General features: G+C 46.0%; 1 protein-coding gene across 7 annotated transcripts in view; it reads left to right on the plus strand.

The window, feature by feature from the left end:
* The first annotated feature begins 668 nt into the window (after positions 1-668).
* PML (PML nuclear body scaffold) overlaps positions 669-25,847 on the plus strand; it is a 40,043-nt gene continuing 14,864 nt past the window's right edge. For 5 of the 7 annotated variants that reach the window (XM_044232268.1, XM_044232267.1, XM_044232264.1 and 2 more), the window contains exons 1-4: positions 671-872; positions 2,878-3,344; positions 20,094-20,674; positions 22,189-22,259. In XM_044232268.1, the coding sequence (XP_044088203.1) occupies positions 744-872; positions 2,878-3,344; positions 20,094-20,674; positions 22,189-22,259 (1,248 nt within the window). In that variant the 5' untranslated portion in view covers positions 671-743. Of the gene's footprint in view, positions 873-2,877; positions 3,345-20,093; positions 20,675-22,188; positions 22,260-25,847 lie in introns of all 7 variants that reach the window. The other 2 variants (XM_044232262.1, XM_044232269.1) reach the window with 2 other exon arrangements.

The raw sequence follows: 25,847 nt of genomic DNA on the forward strand, positions 1-25,847 counted from the left end.
TCTGACTCAGATCCCTCCTCTGCATCTCACAACCATTGTCCTAGACCAGGCCACGGTCCTAGGTTGTCAGAGTTACCGTCCCAAGATGCATGTTGGGTCATGTTTCTGGGTTCTAAACTCACTGTCACCCACAGACCTGGTCCAATTTCTTAGCCGTGTTCCCCCTCATGGGTCCCCTCTTAAATCTGAAAATAATGAAAACTAGTTTTTAAACAGACTCTCCTGTTCCAAACCTTCAGGCCTTTGCACGTGCTGTTCTAAGCTCTCCCCGCCCCACCCCAAGTTCCTTCAAGTCCCAGCTGAGGATCTCCTTTCCAGCCAGTCCCTCTATTGTGTGAAAACCTCTGTTTGGGCAACTGTTGCTCTTCCATTAGACCAGGAGTTCCTCCAAAGTAGAGCCACCTGCGGCTCATCTCCGTTACGGGGCCCAAAGCCTAGGGCGGCGCTGCCTCCTTTCTGCTCTGCTCTGCCACGGTCCCTTTACCCCCGGGTCAGCTGAGCGTCGCGTCAGCTCCCAATCCTCCCTCCGGCTCTGGGCGTGTCCTCTAAGCCCCCGCCGGCCTCTCCGCCCCTAGAACCGCCCCCTCGCTCTGTCTCACTTCCTCTCGGGAGGCGGGCCCTCACCGGGCACCGCCCCTTTCGGACCGTCTAAGGAGACTACCGCGTCTGGCGCCCGCCTCTCGTTCCGCTTCCCCTCCCGCCCCTCAAGCTCAAAATCGAGAATCGAAACTGTGCTGTGATCCATGCAGCAGGAGCCTGCACCCGCCCGATCTCCGGGTCCCCAGCAAGACCCCGCACTGTCCCACACGCCCACAATGCCTCCCCCGGAGTCCGTCCCCGAAGGCCACCAGCCCAGCCCCAGCCCCGCGGAGGTACTACTGGGTTTGGGGAGATGGGGTTTAGGCTTCGTTGATTCGCTACGGTGCGGGTAGAGGTGGGAAGGGAGAGGGCAACTTGACCAAGTACCTTAAAGAGTGACACAGAGAGAAAACCAGGTATTGGGTCCTGACCCTTTTGGCTGGGGTAAGGGTACATGAGAGTAGAAAAGGGCAGCAGGATGAGTTAGGGGAGCCTCTCTCGGCTGGGATTCGCCATGAACAGGGGGCAAGACGCTGAGGGTCCCTGACACTTGGGACTGGACTTGTCTGCCCACTCTGGCGACCCGCCCCCTAAACCTCTGCCTCCGGAGAAGGTGCACGGATTCGGGAGAAGGTGCACGGATTCGGGAGAAGGGCGGGAGGAGCCCTAATGCGCAGGCCTGGAGCCGGGGGCCTGTCCCAGGTGTGGAAAACCAAAACCCAACTTCCCAGGTCAGAAAGTGGAAAACTGGCCCAGATGAGAGACGTTCCCTGGCTAAGGCCTCAGAGCTCCTGTGGTGGTTTCACCGCTAGAGTATCTCCAGGATCCTTTTCTTGGAGCATGCTGCATGCCCAGTCCACCCCCGCAAGGGGCTTACAAGGTCCTCCCGGAAACTTGCCTCAGCCTTCTCTCCGACAAACTCCCCGGCTGCCTTCCTCCCCGAGAGGAGCTACTTAGATCCGTTGCTCTATGTTCTCCCAGGCCCTTTGGGCTCCCCTTCGTGAAAGCCAGGTTGCAGTGATTTTTATAATTTGCATTATTAGAACTAGAAGTAGTATTACTTAATTATGAACACTCCTCATGGGCCAGGTACTGTATAGTAAGCACTTTTTATTTTTGCTATAAAATATCCATAACATAAAACTTACCATGTTTTTAAAGATTTTATTTTTTGTAAGGAATCTCCACTCTCCATGTGGGGCTCAAACTTAAAAACAACCCTGAGATCAAGCGTTGCCTGCTCCACCGACTGAGCCAGCCAGGCGCCCCGAGAACTTAACTGTTTTTAAGCGTACATCTCAGTGGCATAACATGTATCTCACAGTGTTGGGTAACCCACCACCATCTGTTTCCAGAAGTTTTTTCATCATCCTCAACAGAAACTGTACTCCTTAGGTGGTAGCTCATTATTACTCCCTTGTCCCAAGTCCTGGTAACCTCTAAACTACTTTCTGTTGCTGTGGATTTGCCTAGTCTAGATATTTAATATAAGTGGACGTGCAATATTTGTTCTTTTGTGTTTGGCTTATTTTGCTTAGCATAATGTCTTCAAGGTTTTCATAGCATGTATGAGAAGGCCCTTCCTTTTCATTTTATTTATTTATCGGTAAAGATTTTATTTTTAAGTAACCTCTACACACCCAAGGTGGGGCTTGAACTCACAAGCTGGAGATCAGGAGTCACATGCTCCACCAACTGAGCCAGCCAGCACCCCCCACCTTCCTTTCTTTAAAGCTGAATGATAGTCCATTGCACGTGTAGACCCCTTGTGTTTATCCAGTCATCCCTTGATGAACACTTGGGTTGTTTCTACCTTTTGGCTCTTGTGCCTAACGGTGCTATGAACATGGGTGTGCAAGTATCTGTTTGGGTACTTGTTTTCAGCTATTTGGGGAAATATATCTAGGAATGAAATTGCTGGATTATATGGTAGTCCTGTATTTAACTCTCTGAGGAGCCACCAAACCACGGGATGCACTTTATGTGATGCTATATGAGATATACTTAAAGGATCTCCTTTCTACACGGAGTCCCAGGAAGGCAGGGATTTATTCATCCATGGATCTCAGGGCCAGTACTGTGTCTTATGGGAAGTAGATGCTCAGTCCATTGGGGAGTGAGAGCAGGAAGAACTGAGTAAGTGGGGGAGTGTGGTCCTGGGAAGTCTGGGTTTTGTATCATCCAATGACTGCCGGGAATGGAATATGGAGTCCCACTCCCAGCCTCCAGCCTCAGGAGCCGGTCTGGTGGGTGGGGACTCCTGGATTTCAGCTCACCCCAACCTCTCTGGTCCCCCAGCAAGCCCTGGAAGAGGAATTCCAATTCCTGCGCTGCCAGGCATGCCAGGTAGAAGCCAAGTGCCCCAAGCTGCTGCCTTGTCTGCACACGCTGTGCTCAGGGTGCCTGGAGGCGCCAAACATGCAGTGCCCGATCTGCCAGCTGCCCGGGCCCTTAGGCGCTGACTCGCTGGTGCTGGATAACGTCTTCTTCGAGAGTCTACAGCGGCGCCTGTCGGTGTACAGGCAGATCGTGGATGTGCAGGCCACTTGCAACCGCTGCAAAGAATCCGCGGACTTCTGGTGTTTCGAGTGTGAGAAGATCCTCTGTGCCAGGTGCTTCGAGGCGCACGAGTGGTTCGTCAAGCATGAGGTCCGGCCCCTGGCGGAGCTCCGCGGCCAGTCAGCGAAGGAGTTCCTCGATGGCATGCGCAGGTCCAACAGCATCTTCTGCTCCAACCCCATCCACTGCCCCCCTATGTTGACGAGGTGAGCCCGCTGGTCCAGGGTGGGGGTGGCACCTCCTAGAGCAGGGTAGATGGTGCGGTGAAGAGAGATCCAAAGGGTCATACGGCTGGAAATGTGAGATAAGGAGCTCCCAGGGTTTTGCAACTCAAGAGTGTGGTCCGCAGATCGACAGCATCTGGAGCCATGCCCACGGTTTATGTTATCCCATGCAAGTGGATTGTAATCGTTAACCGTTTCCCCTGTAATAAATAATGCCGCAGAATCATCTTTACTAACACTTATCCAGTCATTTCTACAGGGTAAATTTTGGAAATGCTATTGCAGTGCAGGGGTATGAAAATTTTACACTTGGATACATGTTACCAAACTGCCCTTTAGAAAGTCTTAAAGTGGAATTTTCCCATGTCACCGCCAGGGAGTGTGGGTATATGGTTAGACTCTCAATGAGATGCAGGTAGTTTAGTTTCTGTCTGAAAAGTCAAAACCATAACACTTGCCATCTCAGAATGTCTATATGGAAAACAAACAAACCATTGAATCCACTTAAAATTATTTTTATTGAACAGTACAGGATTTTTAATTCAGCATTTTTGAGACTACATTTGTATGGTTTAAAAAATTACACAGTTTATAAAGAGAGGGGCCAAAGTTTCCATGTCACTCTGTCCCCATCTGCTGAATTCCTCCCACTTCTCCTCTACCCACAGTTCACCATTGTTACCAGTTTTGAATGTTTCCAGAGTTTCTTTATGAATATATGCACAGGTAGGGGTATATTGTCTTATAAATCCTAATTTCCCTTTTTTAGCCAGAAAGGTAACATACCTACATGAACTCTTGCTGCTGTAAGGAGATTGCTCCTATAAGATTCTTAGCAGCCCTCTTTAGGAGATCTGCATGGCTAACACATTCTTTGCCCACTGGGTACACACTCAGAACTGCTTTCCTCCTAAAACTGATTGTGGCTTGCTTCTGGCTCTGCTTGGACTTGTACCACCTGCTCTCCCAGAATGCCTCTTGTGCAGATTCCTGGACAGACAGACATTAGAATTTAGATTTTTCTTGTTTGTTGTTAAGCTTTAGTGGCTTTTGCTATGTTTCTTGGCCATTGTTTTTTTCCTTCATTTGTGAATTGCCTATTTAGGTCCTTTGCCTGTTTGGGTTTTTTTCTTCAAGAAATTAGCCTCTAATTTCAGAGCCAATAACAGTCCAAAAGTTTTCCCTTGTTCACCTTGGTCATTTCATTTCCAATGAGGGATTGTGTTTAAATTTTTCATTTTATAGCCTCCAATACCTCATGTCTTCCTGCATGGTGTCCTGCTTTGATTGTGCTAGGGAAGATTCCCCGCCCCCCAGGCCAATGTTAAAAATATTTTCTTATATTCTATTTTAACAGTCTCATGATTTTATGTTTATAATTGAATCTTTAATTCGAATGGAATTTCTTTTTCTTGGTGGTATAAAGTAGGAGTCCTCACTTTGCTTTTCTCTCCAAATGGAAAGCTGGTTCCTCTCAACTTTTATTGGATAATCCACTCTTGCCTTCATCTCAAATGCCCATTCCATCCTGTACTAAATGCCCAAGTAATCACTATGTTTGTAAATACCTATTTTGTGCTGATGATTCGACTATTGCTATGCTAATCCTTACTGCCATAGGAAATTGTGTGGGCCAAATTCCCATTCTTTTTCAGGAGGGCTTTTGCTTTTCTTATGTTCTTAGAGTTGATGCAGTTTCAGAATTTACATATTCCGGGGCGCCTGCGTGGCTCAGTGGGTTGAGCCTCTGCCTTTGGCTCAGGTCATGATCCCAGAGTCCTGGCATCCAGCCCCGCCTTGGGCTCTCTGTTCAGTAGGGAGCCTGCTTCCCCGTCTTTCTCTGCCTGCCTCTCTGCCTACTTGTGATCTCTATCTGTCAAATAAATAAGTAAAATCTTTTTAAAAAAAAAGAACTTACATATTTATTGGGATTTTAACTGACACTGTATGAAATCTGGGGAGAGTTGTCGTCATCTCTGGTTATATCTTTGGAGTTTTATAGTTTTATAGCTATACCTCTTGGACTTTTAAATTATAGTTAAATTTATAATATTTAACGACCCTGTGAATAAAATTTTTCCATTACCATTTCTTGCTGGTTATCATTAATATCCTCTAAGCCTCCTAATTTTTTATATCAGCCATCTGATTGAGCTCTTTTATTCTTGTAAGTTTCTCCAATTGATTCTTTTGGATTTCCTAGGTAAACAAATCATGTCATTGGCAAATAATAAAAACTTTTTTCTCTCCAGGATTTATACATATTACCTCCTTGTAGCTTTGTTAGCTAGAACCCTCAGAATAACATTGAAGAGCGAGAGGAAGTGGTTAGAAAAGACAACTTAAAAAGAAAAGAAAAGACTACTTTATCTTATTCCTATCTTTCTTGAGAATTTTTCTTGTATACTGTGCTCTTTATTGCTGGCTTCCTTTAGGTAACTTTACAAAATCACGTTCAGAAAGTTGCCTCCCACTTCTAGCTTAACAGTTTTTTTGTGGCTACTATTTTGTTTTATTTTTAACTCAGGAATGGGTGTTCTTTGGGATTCTATGAAAGTGTCCCTTGACCTTTCAGTGTAATGAATTATATAGCAATATTTATGTTGAGCCATTTTTTTAAATTCCCTGGAGGAAAAAGCCTATTTGGTCATGATATACTATTATTTTAATTCATAGCTCAATTCCATTCAATACTGTTTTATTTAGGCTATTGTCTGTATTTATAAGTGTGATCAAATTTTATGAATACATATGCTTTCTTTCAAGGTTTTTGACTTATTTTCTACTAATCTCTTCTAGTGAATTTGTAAGCTTTTTTGAACATGGTACACACACACACACACACACACACAAATTGTTTAGCACAGTGCCTGGCACATATTAAGTTCTAAGTCAACATTAAGTTCCTGTAATTTCTCTGCTCTGTTCTAGAACAACTGAAGAACATACGTAGTTTGGGTTTGTAGAAGTTTCTTAAAAAACTATCTGAAACTCGTGCTTTTTTTGAAGAGTAGATTTTCTCCCTGGTATTGGTCTGTTACAGGTCTTGGGTTAGATTTTCTGGAAAATTTTCCAGTTCATCTTGCATTCTTAAAAATTTCCTTTACAACTGTAATGATGTCCCTTTTCTTTTCTTTTCTTTTTTTTCCCCCTTTCTTATTTCTTTTTCTTTTTTTTTTTTTTTAAAGATTTTATTTATTTGACAGAGAGAAATCACAAGTAGGCAGAGAGGCAGGCAGAGAGAGAGAGGGGAGAAAGCAGGTTCCCTGCAGAGCAGAGAGCCCGACGTGGGGCTTGATCCCAGAACCCTGGGATCATGACCCGAGCCAAAGGCAGAGGCTTTAACCCACTGAGCCACCCAGGCGCCCCCTTTATTTCTTATTTCTTAGTGGCTTATGAGTGGTCCGAGGTAGGGGGTGGAGTGGGTTTTTCTCTAGGTACAACGGGCAAGGCTGGTCCAGCCAAGAGGGCAGGATTCCAGTCCCCTGAGCAATGTGGATGGCTTCAAAAACCTGACCATAATGCCTAAAAATCATATACAGAGGGGCTTCTGAGTGGCTCACTTGTTGAACGTCTGACTGTTGGTTTTGGCTCATGTCGTGATCTTGGGGTTGTGGGCTCTGCGCTCAAGGTGGAATCTGCCTGGCATTTTCTTTCTCCTTTTCCCTCTGCCTCTGCCCCACCTCCTCTCCTGCACACCCCCTCTCGCTCACTCGCTAAATAAAAAAAGATATATATATTTTTTTTGAACATCATACACAGACACTCACAATTCACATTGTTTCACAATTAGTCAGTGGTTACTGGAAACCCTCAACTTCTGTTTTCTGCCTGAAACTTCAGTGCCATAAATAACCCACAGCTTTCTTCAGGTCACAGTGCAGTAATAAGCACTCCATCCCTTGATGCCGAGCTGATTTAGGACTCGGGCTGGGAAGCAGCTCCAGAGGTGACTTTAGACTTAGAACTCAGCCTGGGAATGTTTGCCCTGGGGCCACTAGCATTGATCTATACATTTTTTCAGCCTGCTTCCTCTATGTGGCAGGCCATCCGCTTGGCACTGGGGTATAACTGTGAACAGATAGAGGCCTGGCACTCTGTGAGGTCACAGTCTGGTAGAAAAACCAGATCTACAACTAACCGTCAGGGCTGTCAAGTGCAAACAGGAAACTTTCTCACTCTGGGCTTGCATAATTTCACACGGTCCCGTAACTCTGTCCCTGCTTGGCACAGGGTTGACCTTGGTGTTTATGCTCTGTCCGTTGTTGAGGGCAGAAGGGAGGAGGCGCACAGGCACAAAAGCGAATCATCTTAGAAACTAAGGCATTGGCTGGGGAAGGCAGCTTCCTTCCAACAGGTTGTCACATTTAGCCTGATACATAAAAAAGGACAAATGGCATCAGGGGCATGGTGGGGTGGGCCGGGCAGCAGGTACAAAGGCAGAGAGGCACGTGGAAGTCTGCTGCATTTCAGGAATTGTAAGTAAAGAGTATGCCTGAAGGCAGGGGCTGGAAGGGGGAGCTGGAGTCAGACATGGGGGGCTTGGAGTTAGGACTCTGTCCTGTCATTTCTGGGGCATAGAATGTTCTCAGCTTGCTCCTTTTTCATGCAGTCCTTGTTTTACCAGTGAATGGCCTATAGAACTTACTTTGAAGGGGATTCTTGGTCGTGGGGTGGGGGGGCTCTGGGGCTCTGTTGGAAGCCACTGACAGATGTTAAGGCAGAGGGTGGGAGGATCAGATTCCCTCTCTGTACCACGGTTCTGTAAAGTGGGTAAATTTGGGAGACCTGGAGGGCCGTCTTTGTTTGTTTGGCTACATGCTTTTTTATATATCACCCCATTCCACAAAGAATTTGAAGAGAATGGCCAGCAGAGACTGAAGCAAATCTGCACCAGAGAAAAGGGAGCCTCACTAGGAGATGGAGGCCATGGTCCAGGCGGGGGTGAGGCCTGCAAGAATGGAGAGATGGAAGGCTGGAGAAAAGGTCCAAATCTCACACTCCCAGGGCCTGCCTGAACTGGAGGTCAAGGTGACTGCCAGCCTTTCCATCATGTGTATTTGGGAGTGCTAGGGAGTGCCTTCAACCCAAGAGTATGATGGGTCTAGGCCAGGAGTGGGAACTGAGACCCATATCTGGGTTTCAGATCCCAAAGCTTGGCTGGATGGGGTAGGGGAAGGAGTCCAGGGCCATCAAAGCTTATAGCCAGAAAGCATTTGAATTAGTTGAGTGAAAAAAACCGAAAGACCTATTAATCCAGTTTGAAAGGTGTGATGAGATCATAAACTGGGGATAGAGTTCCCAAGACCGAAAGTTAGCATGATTCACAACAGGTCAGGGAGAAGCAGGCTGGACAGGCCAAGGGAAAGTTCAGGGCCGAGGCAGACAGCGTGCAGCGGCAGAGCTGATGGCAAGGAAGGGCTGCTAACTGAGAAGGGAATGGAAGAGACATCCTGATGGGCCCACTGAGGGTCAGGGCTCAGGGGAGGAAGGCCAGATGCTGCAGGCGTCACCTCTAAGGAGCCCCCTTGACCTCATGAACCAAGCAAGTGCCTCCTGAAAGTTTGCACTGCTGGTGTCTGGCTGGCCTCCTAGTCCCAGCCTTACCTGGGGCCTTCCTGGTACCCTCTGTAGAAGTTATCAGTAAATTGCATCTTCTTGGGGAATGATGGTCTTAACTGGGATCGAGAGCTGGCCCAGGAGCACCACGTGGGCAGGAAGAAGGCTGCTGCCAGGAGTAAGGGCACGGTCAAGTACTCCGTTTCTATGTTTTCCTATGAACTCACCCAGGGGACTTGTTTCCATCACCGACAGCAACTGCTTTTCGTTTCATGGAGGCAGGTGGGAGGGGAGGTGGAGCTCTAAAGTAGATTTGGTTGAATGTGTGGCTACAGGGACATGTGAGGAGGGTCTTCTGTATGAGTTACAGCTGAAACAAATCTGTAAATCGGTAACAAATTTTTATCTGGTGGCTTAAGCTAAAATGAATGAATGGCTTCTGTAAGAGGTGAATAAGGTTGTGGCTGCCTTCTGACCCGACTTGATTAGGTATTCAAATTGTGTCACCAGGACCTATTTTCTCTGTGTTTCTTGGGACGTGGCTTTCCTCCCAGTCAGCTCCATTCACAGAAGGCTTTCTCCCTACTGCTTGCCAGATGCACACAGCAGTTCCAGAGTCGCTTGTACATGCCCTCATCCTTAAATCCACTGGGAAGGAGCAAAAATCTCTTCCCAAATTCTAAGCCTAGTCTGAGTGGTGTTTGTGATTGGATCAGCTAGCTGTCTGTGCAGCTGGACAGGTTGGAAGCCAGCCTCAAGGGAAGCTCCCTAACCCCTTGGCACTTGGGCAGTCCCCTTCCAACAGAAAGCTTTCCCTTTTCCTCTGTGGGCAGAGAATGGGCTCTTCTGGTTGGAGTTAATACATAAATTGTTAATACAACCGTACTTTCCTGTCTTTTGAGCCGGTTTCCCTGGGTTGTCGTCTTCATTCTCATACCTTCTTGAAAGATTTTTGAGGAACAGATAACTGTTCCCATTGTATAAATGAGGCGAGAGTCCGGTGCACTAATGGGAGCTCACCCGAATAGGAGATGTTGTATGAGCTAAGGCCCAAACAGGTGCAGGGCTTCCTGACTGCAGACTGTGTGTGCCTTTCCTGGCACTGCTGGCCTCTGCATTCAGGCAATCTGCAACTCATAACCAGGCTGAGGTACAAAAAGGGATTCTGCAAGTTGCTTTTTTTTTTTTTTTTTTAAAGATTTTACTTACTCATTTGACAGACCGCGATCACAAGTAGGCAGAGAGGCAGGGGCGGGGCGGGGGGGGGTGGGAAGCAGGCTCTCTATCCCAGGACCCTGAGATCATGACCTGAGCTGAAGGCAGAGGCTTAACCCACTGAGCCACCCAGGTGCCCCAGCAAGTTGCTTTTTAAACTCAGAGTGTTTTTTCCCTTGGAAGTGGATTATTAAAAGGAAGCATGCTGTTTAGCAATGATAAATGTAAATTCCCTTGACTTTAACACAAGCAAAAGATATGGAAGTAAAATTGGACTTACTAAACTTCAAAGAACTACTTCTTCATCCTAAAATGTTTCCTAAAATATCTAACAGTAAGCAAAAACTATATATATGTTGCTAATACATTAAGAGGTTGGAGTAATTGTAGCTTGTTTTTATAATAGAGTCTCTGCTGAGAAAAATAGGATGGACCACTGCCATCTACCTGTCTTGATTCTGTGTTAAGATGGCTCTCAGGCATGGCCCTGGCCATTTTACTCTGGCATTCCTTCTTGCAAATTCTTTACTTTGATTAAGCTTTTAGTTGGATGGATGTTGTCAGTAAGCAGTCCAAATTCCTAGAAAATGTGTATCAGTTGCTCTTCTGCTTGAGTGATACCTTTGTTGGGTATAATGTAATCTACACGCCATTGCCTGTAGAATTTTGTAGACTGCTGCATTGTCTTCCAGCATTCCATGTTCATGAGGAAAGGACTGAGCCAAATTTATTTGCTTTTTCTGTCTTGATGACTAAAGATATGTTTTCTTGAAGTTTATTAATTTAACCAAACTGTCTTGGTGTTGAGCACTTTGTATCAGATTATTCTGGAACCTGGCAGGCTCCTTCAATCTAAAAATCTATTTATTTCAGAGGGCCTAGGTGGCTCAGTCAGTTAAGCATCTGACTCTTCATTACAGTTCAAGTCATGATACTGGGGTGGAGAGATCAAGCCCCACGTCAGGCTCCAAATCAGCATGGAATCTGCCTGGGATTCTTTCCCTCTGCTTATGCATCTTGCTGTCACTCCCTCTCTCTCTCTCAAATAAATAAATAAACAAAATCGTAGAGACTAAAATAGTAATAATAATAATTAAAGTCTCTTTATGTCAGTGAAATTTTCTTACTCCTCTTTTTTCCTCTTCCTTTTCCTCCTCATTTACCTTTATCACCATTATGGTATTACAATCATTAATTTATTATTTCCAGGTTTTCCCAATTCATAATCTTAACAGTATTACTACAGTTTGGGGGAAACTGATTTATTTCATGATCATTGAATGAGTAATGATGATCAGAACCATAGTATACATTCAGAGTTACATAAAATCACTTTGTACACATTGTGATAAAAGTACTTGAGACTATTGAAATTGTTTCCTATATGTAAGGAGTTACTGTCTGTTTTCTATTTTACCAGATTCTATTAACATTTAATGATTAACTTTGGTCTTTGAATTTTGTAACAAATTCCTGCTTTGGCATCTTTTGTTGTTTGGATTTGTTCTGCCAAAGCTGTTAGAGTTGGAGAAGTATTTCAAGATCGGTATGGCTCCGTAAAAGAGCTGCCTTTTTATACCATATGCCATCTAACTAATAACAGGTGTTAAGTTAGTGTTAACTTAATCATCAAATAATGTTTTTCTCATTCATGGCTTTAATTAATCGATTGTTTTAGCTATCTCCATCTCTTTTGCCATCTCCTTTACTGAAACTAGATCAGATATAAAGATGTATTTATTTATTTGTGAGAGAGAGAGAGCACTCACGGTGCAGGGGGAGGGGCAGAGGATGAGTGGAAGAAGCAGACTCCCCGCTGAGCACAGAGCCCAATGGCAGGGCTAGACCTCACTATCCTGAGACCTTGGTCTGAGCGGAAACCAAACATCGGGTGCCCAACTGACTGAGCCACCTGGGCACCCCAAATTAGATCAGATTTAAATAGTTTGATGTCCACCGTACTCGTCTGTGTGATAAACCTTGTCTTGCTGTCTTGCAACATTTCTGGGCACGTAAATTCCTATTTCATCAAAGTTCGCTAGTATTCAATACTGTATAATTCTAGTGTGTTGTTACAAAACTCAGTGAATTCCCCCAAGTTATCTCACAGTGTTCCAAAAATTGAATGTCCTTTATTAACACATAACTCATAAGATGCTTTAAAAATGACTTGTGCTTGATACTGTCTTGACTGTACTTCTGAGTGTGTGATGGTCCTCACATTGTAGAAATACCGTGTTGGTGGCACTGGGGAAGGTTGATTGGAGAGACCAGAAGCAGAAAGGCCTTAGGGGACAGCGCCAAAGTAGATAAGTTGCGACTGCCGCAAGAACAAAGGTGGTAGCAATGGGAACTGATGGGACAAATTTAGGAACCAGGATTCTACCTTTATATCCTAGCACAATGCCTGCATACAGTTGGTGCTTAATAGTCTTTTTTTTGGTCTTTGGCTTGAGTGGCCTTTCAATGGCAGTGCCATTCTCTGGATAAGTAGGGCAGCGATGTGACCTCTCAGAACGCTGTCCACCATGGATATGCCAGCCCTCTGCCTTGGGAGCAGGGATGGCCTAGAAACCAGTGGGGAAGGAAAAGCACAAACTTCCTTTTCGTCGTTCTTGGGTATGGGGTTGGCGTAAGACCATAGTGGAAAACAGACAAGGCTTTCTCCTCTCTCCTTTCCTTGCTCCTTCTTTTCTAGCATCTTCCTCTCTGAGCCCTCAGGTTCTCCCGTCTCTGCCACCACCTTCTCAACCAGTGAAGGGTTGGAGGAGGGGAGGTGACCAGGAATAATGCTTTCACTGTCAGTATCCCAGGTTCTGCAATTACCCAGCTCCCAGCTTCAGAAATCTTTCCTCAACTCTGTTCCCCAGCAGAGTGCAGGAAACCTGTCTGATTAAATGAGTTCCTACTCCTGTGTAAATAACTGATGGGTCCCGTTACTTGCCCTCCAGCTGATCATTTGAGTCTGCCAAGGAGGCTGCTCCTTTTGCTAACACTACCCAAGGGAAAGCTCCCCACCCACCCTCTTGTGGAGGGAGGGTGGTAGAGGAGAGAGTTTTTTGGTTGCCGTTCTACAAAGCCGGGCCCCGCCCTGGAGTCCTGCTCTGGGGCCAGCTCTCCTCTACAGCTCCCATTTTCATAGGATTTTTGCCTCCTGCATTTCCGAGCTACCCTGTTTCCTAGAACAGCAGAAGTGGATGCCGCTCTGGTCTCTGGTGGGAGGTGTGGCTGCACTAGGATGCTCTCACCACAGTGGGAAGGGGACAGCCCAGAGACCACACTCAGTGCGATGTTTCCTTACTGTTCGGGTTTAAGAGCTTCACACACCCATAGAAGGGCTATGCCTGTCATGTGTACGGGGGTAGTTCATGCCTCCCCTTCTTTCATGGTTCCAGAATATCCAATGTGGACCTGGCCACTATTCAGGTGAGTTCACATACACAAGCCCATCTTTGTCCTTGCAACAGTCCATGAGAGGTGTCCTTATCTATCCCCATTTTATAGATGGGGAAGTTCAGACTCTAGAGAGAGAAAGTCATTTACTCAAGGCTTTGTCACTAGGAACGGAACGGCTCAGATTCTGGCCCATGGCTCTCCACTTCCAGAACCCATACCCTTCCTCCTATCACATGGCCTTTGGTACAGCAGTTTATAGGGAGACTGAGAACCTAGGAAATATGTTGAGGCTTTTATTAAAATACCAACAACATAGTCAGTTCACCAAATGATCATAAACAGATAAGTGAAACAATCAGTCTCAGGGAGGAAGAGGAAGAACTTTGTAATTCCTAGATGGAATGTTTTTTTGAGGTCTCCATTGCCTCCCATTTAAAGTCTGAACTCCTTCACTTCAAAGCAATTATGGAAATTTTGGGGAGATCTAAATGGATAAAAAGGTGGGGAGGGAGAAAGAGAAAGAGAAAGAAGTAACTAACTCCCACCAATATACACTTTCCTCTCCTTCTTGCGATCTCTATAATCATCTAAAATGAAATGAACAGCATGTAGCATTCCGTAACTTGCTTTTCTCATGGTAGGAAGCTGTGAATGTCTTTCCAGAAAATACATGGTTTTGAATTTTCAGTAGTTGCATCTGTTGATTGTGGGATTTCTCCCATTTCTTCAGTGGTTATAAGGTCTTCACCATCATAAGTAAATAGTCAACTATTGTATCCCTGGTGTCACGGTTCACATTTAACTCCGTGACCCATCAGAAATGTGTTGTAGTGTGATGTGTGAAGCAAGCTCTAACTTGCCTTTTGCCCTGGTAGCCAGTTTTCTCCATGCCGGTTGTTGAATGAAATTGTTTAATGTCCATTAATGTGGATGCTTTCTTTGTTCCATAAACTGTCACCGTCTTATCGATGCCAGATTTTATGTGGTCTGTTCTGCTGATCTTTATCTTTTCTGAGGCTAGCATGACATATAATCTTTTTTTTTTTTTTTAAGTTTTATGTATTTATTTGAGAGAGACCATGTGCTTTGGGGGGAGGAGCAGAGGAAGAAAGAGAATCTTAAGCAGGCTCCATGCCCAGTACAGAGCCCGCCGTAGGGCTCGATCTCACGACCCTGAGATCATGACCTGAGCCAAAACCAAGAGTTGGATGTTTAACCAACTGAGCCACCCAGGTTCCCCACACATTCTCTTTTAAAAACAGTCATTCTCTCTTGTGTTATCTGGCAGAGAAAATTCCCCTTCTTGATCCTGATTTCCCAAAATTTTCATAACTGTCCTATCCTATTTTTCCCATCTTGTGAAATTTAGAATCAGTTGGTGAAGTTTCAAATTCTCATCTGTAATTTGATTCAAATTGCCTTAAACCTTCATATTAACTTGAGAAGAATTGTTAATCTTAATATTCAGCCTCTCCAGTTGGGACCTTGGGTACATCTCTCTGTTTTTGTTGTTGTTGTTGTTGTTTTTAAAGATTTTATTTATTTATCTAACAGAGAGATCACAAGTAGGCGAGGGGGTGAGAGGAAGCAGGCTCCCTGCTGAGCAGAGACCTTCCAATGCGGGGCTCGAACCCAGGACTCTGAGATCATGACCTGAGCCGAAGGCAAAGGCTTAACCCACTGAGCCCCCCAGGCGCCCCACATCTTTCTATTTTTTAGACTTTTCTCTCTCAATGGAGTTTTGTCTTTTTTCCCATATGTATATTTTTTGTAAGATTATGTCTACATTTTTTTTAAGCATTTGAAAATTGCTGTTTGTGAATGAGAGCTTGGAAATTTCTTCCATATTTCTCTTTGTTCGTACTGCTGGGATAGAATTAAGCAGTTTTCTACTCTTCATTCTGGTGTATTCCGGCCACCTTCTGGAGCAACTTCATGTTAATTCTGTACTATTTTTAGTTCATTCTTTTGAGAGCAAATAACTGTCATTTTGCTTTAGAGCTAGTCTTCTCTATGTCTGTGGTAAGTTTGGGCTTTTGTCATGGAGCTCCTCATGGGCACATGCCAACCTACCATTGCCTCCCACATCCAGGCACACCATTGGTGCTCCATGAGTGTTCCTTGAGGGAGAACGAAGGAACCCTAGGCCTAGGAACTGGGTCCTGGTCCCAGGTGAGATCCCCTTGATGGCTCACTCCTTTTTATGGTCCACACCTCAGTTTTCTTAGAAGGCTAGGGGCTTTCAGACCCAAGCGCCCTGCTCTAGGCCAGCCATCCCACAGGGATGCTTCCAGCCAGTCGGGGAGCGGTGGCCACTTTCCCTAGGGACACCCCATTCAGGACAGATGGGCTCAGGAATAGGGCCTAGCGGAGACTGTGGTCAACCCGGAAGGTCTTGCTCTCCCGCCAGCCAGGCTATCCTAGGTGTACCCCTCCCAGGCTTGGAACACTCTTTCTAAGGAAGGGGCTACCTTCAGACTCAGCCTGAAGGGTCCAAAGCCAGAAAAGTGACTGCAGATTTTACTTAGTTCTTCCTATATTTCTACATGCTATATAGTTTCCCATGTTGATTAGTATTCTGTTGTTTCATTTAAAAAATAGGTGACACATTCAAAAGATTCTAAAATGAAAGCAATCACAGGATTTCATTAAAACAAAAACATATTTTAGTGTAATCTCTACCCCCAGCGTAGGGCTCAAAACTCACAGCCCTGAGACCAAGAGACACACACTCAACGGACCGAGTCAGCCAGGTGCCCCAAACATGATACCAATTTAAAAGGCTTGCAGTGAAGTGTCTCACTCCACCTCTCCCCCATCCCATCCATATCACTTTTATTAACTTGTGTGTCCTTCTAAGATGCTTTTATTCAGATACAACCAAATGTGAATGTATTTTTACTTTTCTTCATTCTTACCCAATAGGTGGCATCCTATTTATTTTATTTATTTCTTTTTAAAAGATTACTTATTTATTTATTTCTTAGAAAGAAAGAAAGAAAGAGAGAGAGAACATGAACGGGGGGAGGGGCAGAGAGAGAGGGAGCTGCAGACTCCCCTCTCCCCAATTCAGGGCTCAATCCTAGGACCCTGAGATCGTGACCTGACCCAAAGGCAGACTTAACAGACCGAGCCACCCAGACACCCCAATTTTATTTAAAATATGCATTATAATAATAATAAATATTGAGCACTCATTATATGCTAATCACTAGTCTAATCTTTTATTTATATATATATATATATATATATATATATATATATATATACACACACACACACTCATTTAATCTTTCTATTTCTCCTATTATTATCTGCATTTTGCCATGGAGATTTTTCCATATAAAGAGCGTCCTCAATTTCTCACAGCAGCATAGCATTCCACTGTATGGAATACAATCCTAATTTATGAAACTCATTGCCTACCTTTGTTTCTGTTCTTTGCTCTTACATACTGTGTTGCACTGTACAGATGCTACTTTGTAAATTAGAGATAGAGCTACAGAATAGACGCGTAGGAGAGGGATTGCTGGGTCAGAGGATAAATATGTTCCTGATTTTGATGGCTGTTGCCAAGCTGCCCTCTGCAATGATTTCTTTTCATAATTGCTCAGCATTTCTTGTTAATAGTATCTTGGTGAGTATTAATAGTTCAGTCAATTACAGTCATCACAGCCTTTGTTGAGAATATTTATGTAGCACCTCTCTCATTTGATCGTCTGTGGCACTCCAGTATGAGCTGGGGATTATCCCTGTTTTACAGATAAGAAAAGCGAGGTGTAGAGAGGTTAAGTGACTTGCCAAGGGCACAGAGCCCAGGTCAGATCCATGTTTGCCTGACTCTTTTCTCAGCTTCAGCTGCCAATTAACCTCAGTCCCTGGCCCTGCCTCATGGTAATGGGGATCTGTCACTTACATTAGATTTCCTCAGGCTGGTGGATCTGAATGCCCTTGACCTAGCTGCAGCCCGCATGCTTCCCTCACTCTCAGGGCTCTCCAAGAAACCTCTGCTGGCCTGGAATAAGTGTCTTGTGTTTGATCAAGAGGTTCAGGCTCGAGGCCCTGCCTTCTTCTGATCTGGGGAGGCTGGGAGCTGGCAAAGCTGAGGACTGGTAACTGGTGGCAGTTTTTGGAGTCTAGCTGGCCAACAGGACAAGCTGATCTCGGTAACTAAGGCCAGAGTGGCTCCAGCTAAAATCCTTTCTCCTGGCTTCAAGTGGGCTGACTATCACTGCTAATGAGAATAAATCACAGCAAACTTTCTGAGGAAGTGATCAACAATATTTTCTGGGAGCGTTTGAAGAGGGGGTGTTGCGGTGTGTCAGACCAGGGACTTGAGCCAGACTGCCTGGGGTCTTATATTAGTCTCCTATTGCTGCTGTAACAAATTAGCACACATACAGGAGCTTCACACATTAAAGGTTTGTTACTACATACCTCTGGAGGTCAGAAGTCTGAATGGGTCTCATGGAGATAAAATCGAGGGCCGCATTCCTTCTGGAGGCTCTTGGAGCCAATCTGTTTTCTTGCCTTTTCCAGCTTCTAGATGCTGCCTTCTTTCCTTGGCTTATGGCCCCCTTGCATATTCAAAGCCAGCAGGTAGCACCACGAGACCTCCGTTTCCGTGATCACATCTTCTTCCTCACACCTGCCTGCCTCCCCCTCTTTCCTTATAAGGACCCTTGTGATTACATTGGGTCCACCCAGATGATCCAGGATAATCTTCCTATCCTGGATCCTTAACTTAATCACATGGACTAAGTCCTTATCATTATATAAGGTAACATACTCAGGTTCTGGGAATTAGTACATTATTCTGCCTACCACACTTTGCCTTGGGACTCTATCACTGATGAATTGTGTGACCTTGGACAAGTTATTGTACCTCTTGTTTAGTGTCCTCATCCTTAAAATGAGTATATAATAATTACTACTCTGTAGGAGCATTAGGAAGATTAAAAGGGTTGATATTTCTCAAATGCTTATAATAGTGTCTGACACATAGTAAATGCTATGGAAGTGTCTGTTAGCTAAACTCTATTAAATAAATAAATAAATTTATTTTTATTCTTTGATTTAGCATTCCTATTATTTGTAACCTATTTCATAGAAACAAGCATCCATGAGTTAGGCCACATAAAGCATTGTCTGTATTGGCAAAAAGAAACAAAAAATGTGCAAATAGGAGAGCATTGGGGATGCTTGGGTGGCTCAGTCAGTTAAGTGTCTGCCTTGGCCTCAGGTCACGAGTCCAGAGTTGGAGAATTGAGTCTGCATTGGCCTCCCTGCTCAGCGGAGAGTCTGCTTCTCCCTCTGCCCCTCACCCCACTCATGCTCACTCTTTTTCAAATAAATAAATAAAATCTTCAAAAATAAAAAATAGGAAATCCCTGGAATGTCCATTAACAGGAGAATGACTGATCAGTTGTGGTACATACGGAATTTAAAGGAGCTAGTAAAGAGAATACATAGGGGCACTTGGGTGGCTCAGTTGGTTAAGCATCTGCCTTCAGCGCAGGTGGTGATCCCAGGCACCTGGGATTGAGCCCCACACCAGGCTCTTTCCTCAGAAGGGGCTTGCTTCCCCCCCATCTCTGCTAGCCTCTCTGCCCACTTGTGATCTCTGTCTCTCTGTCAAGTAAATAAATAAAATCTATTAAAAAAGAATATATGTAAGAATACAGTAAGATCTATATTTATTAAACCTCCAGGAATGTCCTGAAAAAAGTTAAATTAGAGGAGGAAATTGCAAAGTCATTACTCCTGACCTCATTCACAGCATGATCTTGTTTTTGTTTTGAGGAACAAGCATCAACCCACCAAAATTGTTGTGGATCCTCGAGCCAATTTTTTAACCTCTGAATGTCTAGGTTTCTTCATCTGTGAAATGAGAATAAGGATAATTCTCCCCATGGAAACTCTACCAAGACTTACATGGGATGAAATGTATCGAGTCCTTAAAATCCTGCAAGCAGCTTCATTGTCTGGCTATTTGCGTAAAGTGGTTTGTGAAGAGTTGTGGAAGGATGCACCCAGATGCTCATCTAGTTGCCTCAGAAGAAAGGAAAAGAAATTCAGAAGTGGTGTGAGAAGATGATTAACTTTTTGTGTATCTGTGCCTTGTTCCACAGACGAAGGCTAGCTGTTGTTGCTTTAGTAACTTTTTATGTTCTAATGTTTTATTGGTAATTTGGAGGCTAGCACCATAACCACAAACTGAGGAGCGCCTAGGTGGTTCAGTCGGTTAAGTCTGCTTTCAGCTCAGGTCATAATCCCAGAGTCCTGGGATGGAACCCCCATGGGGCCCAGCGAGGAGCCTTGCTTCTCCCTCTCCCTCGCTGCTTGTGCTCTCTCTCTCTCTCTCTCAAATCAATAAATAAGATCTTTAAAAACTACACACACACACACACTCTGAATCGGGAAGACCACGAACCTAGAAACATACCGTGATTCAAAGTTTTGTAATTTTTGAAGAGGTGTTTTAATTACGGAAGTTTAAGGGGGGGGGGTTGAAGGGAGAACAGGAGAGCCCAAAACTAAGCCAGCCTTGTGTATCCGTAGCATCTACTGCCGGGGCTGCTCCAAGCCACTGTGCTGCTCGTGCGCGCTCCTGGATAACATCCACAGCGAGCTCAAGTGCGACATCAGCATCGAGATCCAGCAGCGGCAGGAGGAGCTGGACGCCATGGCGCAGGCGCTGCAGGAGCAGGACCGCGCTTTCGGGGCGGCTCAGGCGCGCATGCGCTCGGCTGTCAGCCAGCTGGACCGCGCGCGCGCAGACACCGAAGAGCTGATCCACACACGCGTGCGCCAACTAGTGACGCACGTGCTGGCCCAGGAGCAAGCGCTGCTAGAGGGGGTGAGCGCGCAGTACCAGCGCAGCTACGAGGAGATTGCGGGCCAGTTGGGCCGCCTGGAAGCTGTGCTGCAGCGCATCCGTTTGGGAGGTTCGCTGGTGCAGAGGATGAAACGTTATGCCTCCGACCAGGAGGTGCTGGACCTTCATGGCTTCCTGCGGGAAGCGCTCGGCCGCCTGCGCCAGGAGGAGCCCCAGAACCTGCAGACCTCTGTGCGCACCGACAGCTTCGACAAATTCAAAGTGCGCCTGCAGGAACTCGTCTCCTGCATCACTCAGGGGACAGGTAAGCACCCGAGCCACCACGTGACCAGCCCGTTTACCACTTAAGAACTTCTGCTTTGCCCTTCCTCCCTGGGGGAGAGGGGCAGGAAAAGGTCATTTACATATGACGGGAAAGGAAACTGGGTTTTTTGGGTTTTGTTTTATTAAGTCTAGGGTTTGCTCACATCGTCGATTCTGGAGTGCGGAATAAGGAGGGTAGGCCCTGACGTGGAGTCTGCAGCCTCCCAGAGGGGGCGTATTTTACTAATTTGCAAGACCCTTTGGATTAGCTGTGATCTTGTGACCCTCGGAGAAGTTAAGAAAATACAAAGCAGAGAACCAGACCCACTAGCATTTTAGCCCCAAAGGGTAACCACTCTAGGAAGTTCGCTTAAGCACTCTATCTAGCAACAGAGAAGTCAAATGGAACTTGAGGTTAGAGCAGAAGGGGGCTGAGGAAACCCCCTCGGGTGGTCAGATGCTTACCTAAAACCATGGTTTGGCTCAGTGGAGAAGATACTTTGCCTCCAGCATGGCCAGTCATCTGGACCAGCTGCCCACCCTTGTGGGCCCTGCCTGGTGTTGGGCCCTTGGGAAGTAGACAGCAGACCAGTTCCTGAACTCGAGAGCTGTCCAGCCCAACCAGGGCACAGATGGGAGCACATCACACAGCTGGAGAACAAGGTAGTGCTCGGCTCTGCAGTCCAAATGCTGGAGTTGTAGCAGCTCTGTGTGAGCTGGTAACATCAGGGGGGGCTTTCAAGAGACCCTGGGGAGGGGGTGCCCAAAAGGGCTTCCAGGGTGAAGAAGCTTTAAAAGCTTTTTGACAGAACCTCTCAACTGAACTCTGAGCTCTAGATAGACAAACTGGTGTGAGGATGCCCTTTCCAGGAAAGGGGTGGGTAGCAACAGAATCGGAAGGTGTCCGGGCAAGGGCCAGTGATCAGGGATTCGTCACTGCTACCCTCAGAGCTGAGGGAAGTGGTCTTGTAAAAGTATAATCCTAGAGTGCACATGGATTTGTGCATTTTCCACCTAGGCAGTGAATATTACTCTGGACACAGGAAGTGACACCAACAGATTTAAACAGCTTGTCTTCCGTATTGTAACTAGGCAGTGGAGGGGCAAGGAGGTCTTTTCTAAAGCGTGAAAAATTTAGATTAGATGTAATAGAAATCAGGCTGTAGATCACAAGAGTATTGTGAAGCTCTCACTGTATGCAGGGAAGTCAGTGAGCAATGATAACCTTAGGATTGTTCACACTTTGCCTTGGCGGTGGCCAGGAGATGGACGGAGGGTGCCCCTGGGGTTTGTACTCTACTGCTCCCCCCTGGCAGGATTCATGCTCCCTGCAGTCGGGGAGCTGTCCTTCCAAATGACAGCCCCTCCATGGAGCTCCCCCAGTGCTATGAGAGGCCCTGAAGCAAGAGTTTCTAGGAAAACAAGAAGGGATGTTTCCTTGGTCACTGTCCCATCCAAGATGCCTCTCACCAGGGATGTCCCTGACCTGCCTGTAACCTTTTCTGTGTTCTCCAGATGCAACTCTACCCCAGCGAGCCAGCCCAGAGGCTACCAACTCTCCCAGGGACTCTCTTGACATTGAGCTGGTGAGATGGGTTGAGGTGTGAAGGGGAGGCGGTAGGATCCAGCAGGGTAGTCAGGTTCCCCTCTGGCAGGAGGGAAACTGAGTCTTGTTGTCCCTATGTCTGCAGGCAGTAGAAGAGGGAGAGTGCCCAGGAGGAATAGTGAGTGGCTGGACTGGAGCTTTTGGTGGGAGGGAATATAGGAAGGGATGGCGAACTGACTGGTTCTGGGCTCCTAAATGCACTTAATGGGTTCGGGAAGGGGTGCACAGGAGGTCAAGAAGGTGGTCACTGGTGGGTGGCTCTGACAGATGTAGTAAATGACCTCTCCCTTATTCTGTACCCCAGACATGTGAGCCTTTTCCTGAAATCACCATAGGGGCCTTCTCCTCCTCTTCCCCAACACGTGGTTCTTGGAGAGGAGAACAGGGCCTGGAGTCAGACCTCAGTCCCAGCACCTGGGGTTTCACTGGTGTGATTTCAGGACCAGCATAGATGCAAGACCATAATTTCTCAAGATTGGGTGGTGTCCATGCCCCCTCTAATGATGGCATTCCCTCTGCAGCACCCTTGACCTGTGGCTATCCACACACACACACACCTCCACGAACAGGAAGCTCACTAGTTCTTTCACTTTTTTTTCTTTTTAAAGATTTTATTTATTTATTTGACAGAGATCACAAGTAAGCAGAGAGGCAGGCAGAGAGAGAGGAGGAAGCAGGCTCCCTGGGAGCAGAGAGCCTGATGGCGGGGCTCGATCCCAGGACCCCGGGACCACAACCCGAGCCAAAGGCAGAGGCTTTAACCCACTGAGCCACCCAGGCGCCCCGAGCTCACTAGTTCTTGAGGCAGCCACTCCCATCTCTGGACTGCTCTTAGATTGCTTGCCAGGGTGAAACTGCAGTGGCACTCCTCTGACTTGCCCTCTTGGGTGCTTGTCTTCTTCGGACTAAGCTTCCAGAGTTCCTCCTTAGACCAAGAGGCATGGTCATCCAGGTTTGTATGTGCCTGCCTGTCAAGGATGTGGGCCCTGGACTGATCAGCCCTCCATGGAAAGCAGATCTTCTGATGGTAGCAGTCAGGCGGTGAGCCTTCCTGGCTTGACCATACATGGCCTTTAGGATTGAGGAGACAGAGGCAATCTGGACAGGCTTCCTGGAAGAGGCAGGATTTAGGCTCTGAGAGTTTTGGAGCTATGAGGGAGCCCTTTTGCACAGGCTGAAGTTAAGGCCCAAAGAGAGGGTGACTTAACTCAGAGCCACATGACACGGCAAGCGAGGGGTAGGACTAGAAGCCCACCCCTAACTGCTTTGGGTACTGCATCCCTGTATACATAGCTTGACAAGTAAAGAAGGACATTGTATTTTGGTTTTTGGATAAGTCATACAATCACATGGTCAGAAGGAAAAACAAAGTGATAAGGAAGTGAAAACTACAGTTTTTTAAAATGTCATTGATGTGTACACTTACAGTTTCTGCATTTCACTGTATATAAATTGGACCTAAAATATTTTTTTGATCCCCAGGTGACAATAATTTGTGGCTCAGTTGAGAACCACTGTTTTGAGGTGGGAAGGATACTCACCTACCATCTTTCCTTAGCCCATTCCTCATTTGAGCTCTCCCATTAGTCAGCATTGCAACAATTTAGGTAATGCGAAAAAGACTAATGGTGCATAACCTGTGTTTCCACATACTACACTACATGTGGCACCTTGCTGCCCCGAACCTGCACATACATGATCTGGATTTAGAAAAAGAAAGAAAGAGATACATGATGTCTCACCCCCACCTCATCCCTATTTTCCCACTTCTTATGCCCACATACCTATCTTTATTTATTTCTTATGTATCCTTCCAGAATTTCTTTATGTCATTACAAGCAAATATGATCACAGGTCATCGGTTTTTCCATTCTTTTTTGGGACAAAGGTAGCATAATACCCTATATTCAGAGTGTTGTGCCCGGGCTTTTTCACCCAAGGAAGTATTCTGGAATCTTCTGGAATTCTTACACTATGGGTAGTAGGGAGATTCCTGCTGCCTTTTTGCACGTGCACCGTGGCCTGTTGTATGGATGTAGCATCTTCACTTAGCCAGTTTCCTGCCAACGCATATTTAGGTTGTTTGGTATTACAATGCTAGGATGAATAATGTCCCCCAAAAAATCCTCTGAATAATTGTGCAAAGGGGCTGTCTTTCCAGGTGCCAGTCGCTGGTTAATTAACAGCTTTTTGCCAGGTCTTTGTTACCTCTCATCATCCTATCCACTACTATGCAGTTTGAACTTGGAGCATGAGAAGAATGCTCCTTTTTTTGCAAAGCATCTTGCTTTCGCTTTGGTAGCCGGCTGGAGGAGGGGACATGCAGGCCAGTGGAGCTGGGGAAGAGGAACAGGTTTCACACTGTGAGCCCAAGGGACCAGTGGAGCAGCTCCAGCAAGGCTGGGAGGCAGGCGTGGTTAGGCAGTCTCCGGAGAAAGGTCCATCAGCTGTGCCCGGAGAAAGGCCACTCTTGGGCCAAAGCCCCGCCTTAGGAGGCAGGAGCTGGGCTTCCAGCATCAGCCCTTGATCCTTCTTGAAATGGTTGGTTTACTTTCACTGGGGTCATGCGCTCACACAGAGGCGATGAGAAGAACAGCAGTAGGCTTGACTAGGACTGGCTCTTTCTATAATGACATTAAAATACTTTAATGAAAAAAAAATAAATAAAACACTTTAAAGCTGTAAAACAACTGAAAGTCAGTCATCATGATTTTTTGTCTTTACTGAGCCCTCCTGTGTGTCCCCTGCTTCATGAACCTGGGACTGGGGGTGTCATGGATGGGACAGAGGCAGAGAGAGGAACCCAGGCCCACCTGTGGGGAGTCCATAGCCCATGTGGAGATAGTCTTTGACCTACCAGGGACTTGTAAATCCAGACACAAAAGGATCTTTACAACTTAAAAAAAAAATTTCTTCATGGTGATAAAATACACATAACATAAAATTTATCTAGCAGTGGAATTGCTGGATCATATGCTAATTCTATTTTTAACGTTTTGAGGAGTCACTATGCAATTTCCCACATTTGGCTACGCCATGCTATGGTCCCACTAACAGTGGTCTCCATTTTCTCTACATCTCAACCCCAGTTTTCAATAATAACCGTCCAAATTGGGTGTGAGGTGGCTTTGATTTTTGACCACTACCCATTGTAAAGAAATACATTTTGAATCTAGTCTACAGGATATGCCCATGCATAACTGTAGCTGAAATGGAAGTTTTGCAGGATAAATTACACCTGTTACATGAGTCGTGCTTGAATTGCTTTCCTGATCCTCTAATGGGTCACAGACTATAGTTTGAAAACCATTGGCGTGGAGCACTTGGCAGAGATTGTATACTTTCCTAGAGGCCCAGGAGCTCCATTGTTTTCCCCCCTCCCTCCCAGCTCCACTCCGCTCAGAGCCAGAGAGACAACCCTCCTTCCTTTCTGCACAGAAGTCAAGGGAAAGAAACCCAGGAGGGAAGGAGGGGGAAAGGAAGTCAATCCGTTATAGCAAATGATGTGGAAGCCCACATCCCACATCAAAGTGCTTGATACCGAGAGGAGCCCCTTCTAGGGGGTTCT

This window comes from Neovison vison, chromosome 13, assembly GCF_020171115.1.
Source record: "Neovison vison isolate M4711 chromosome 13, ASM_NN_V1, whole genome shotgun sequence".
NCBI classification, from domain to species: domain Eukaryota; kingdom Metazoa; phylum Chordata; class Mammalia; order Carnivora; family Mustelidae; genus Neogale; species Neogale vison.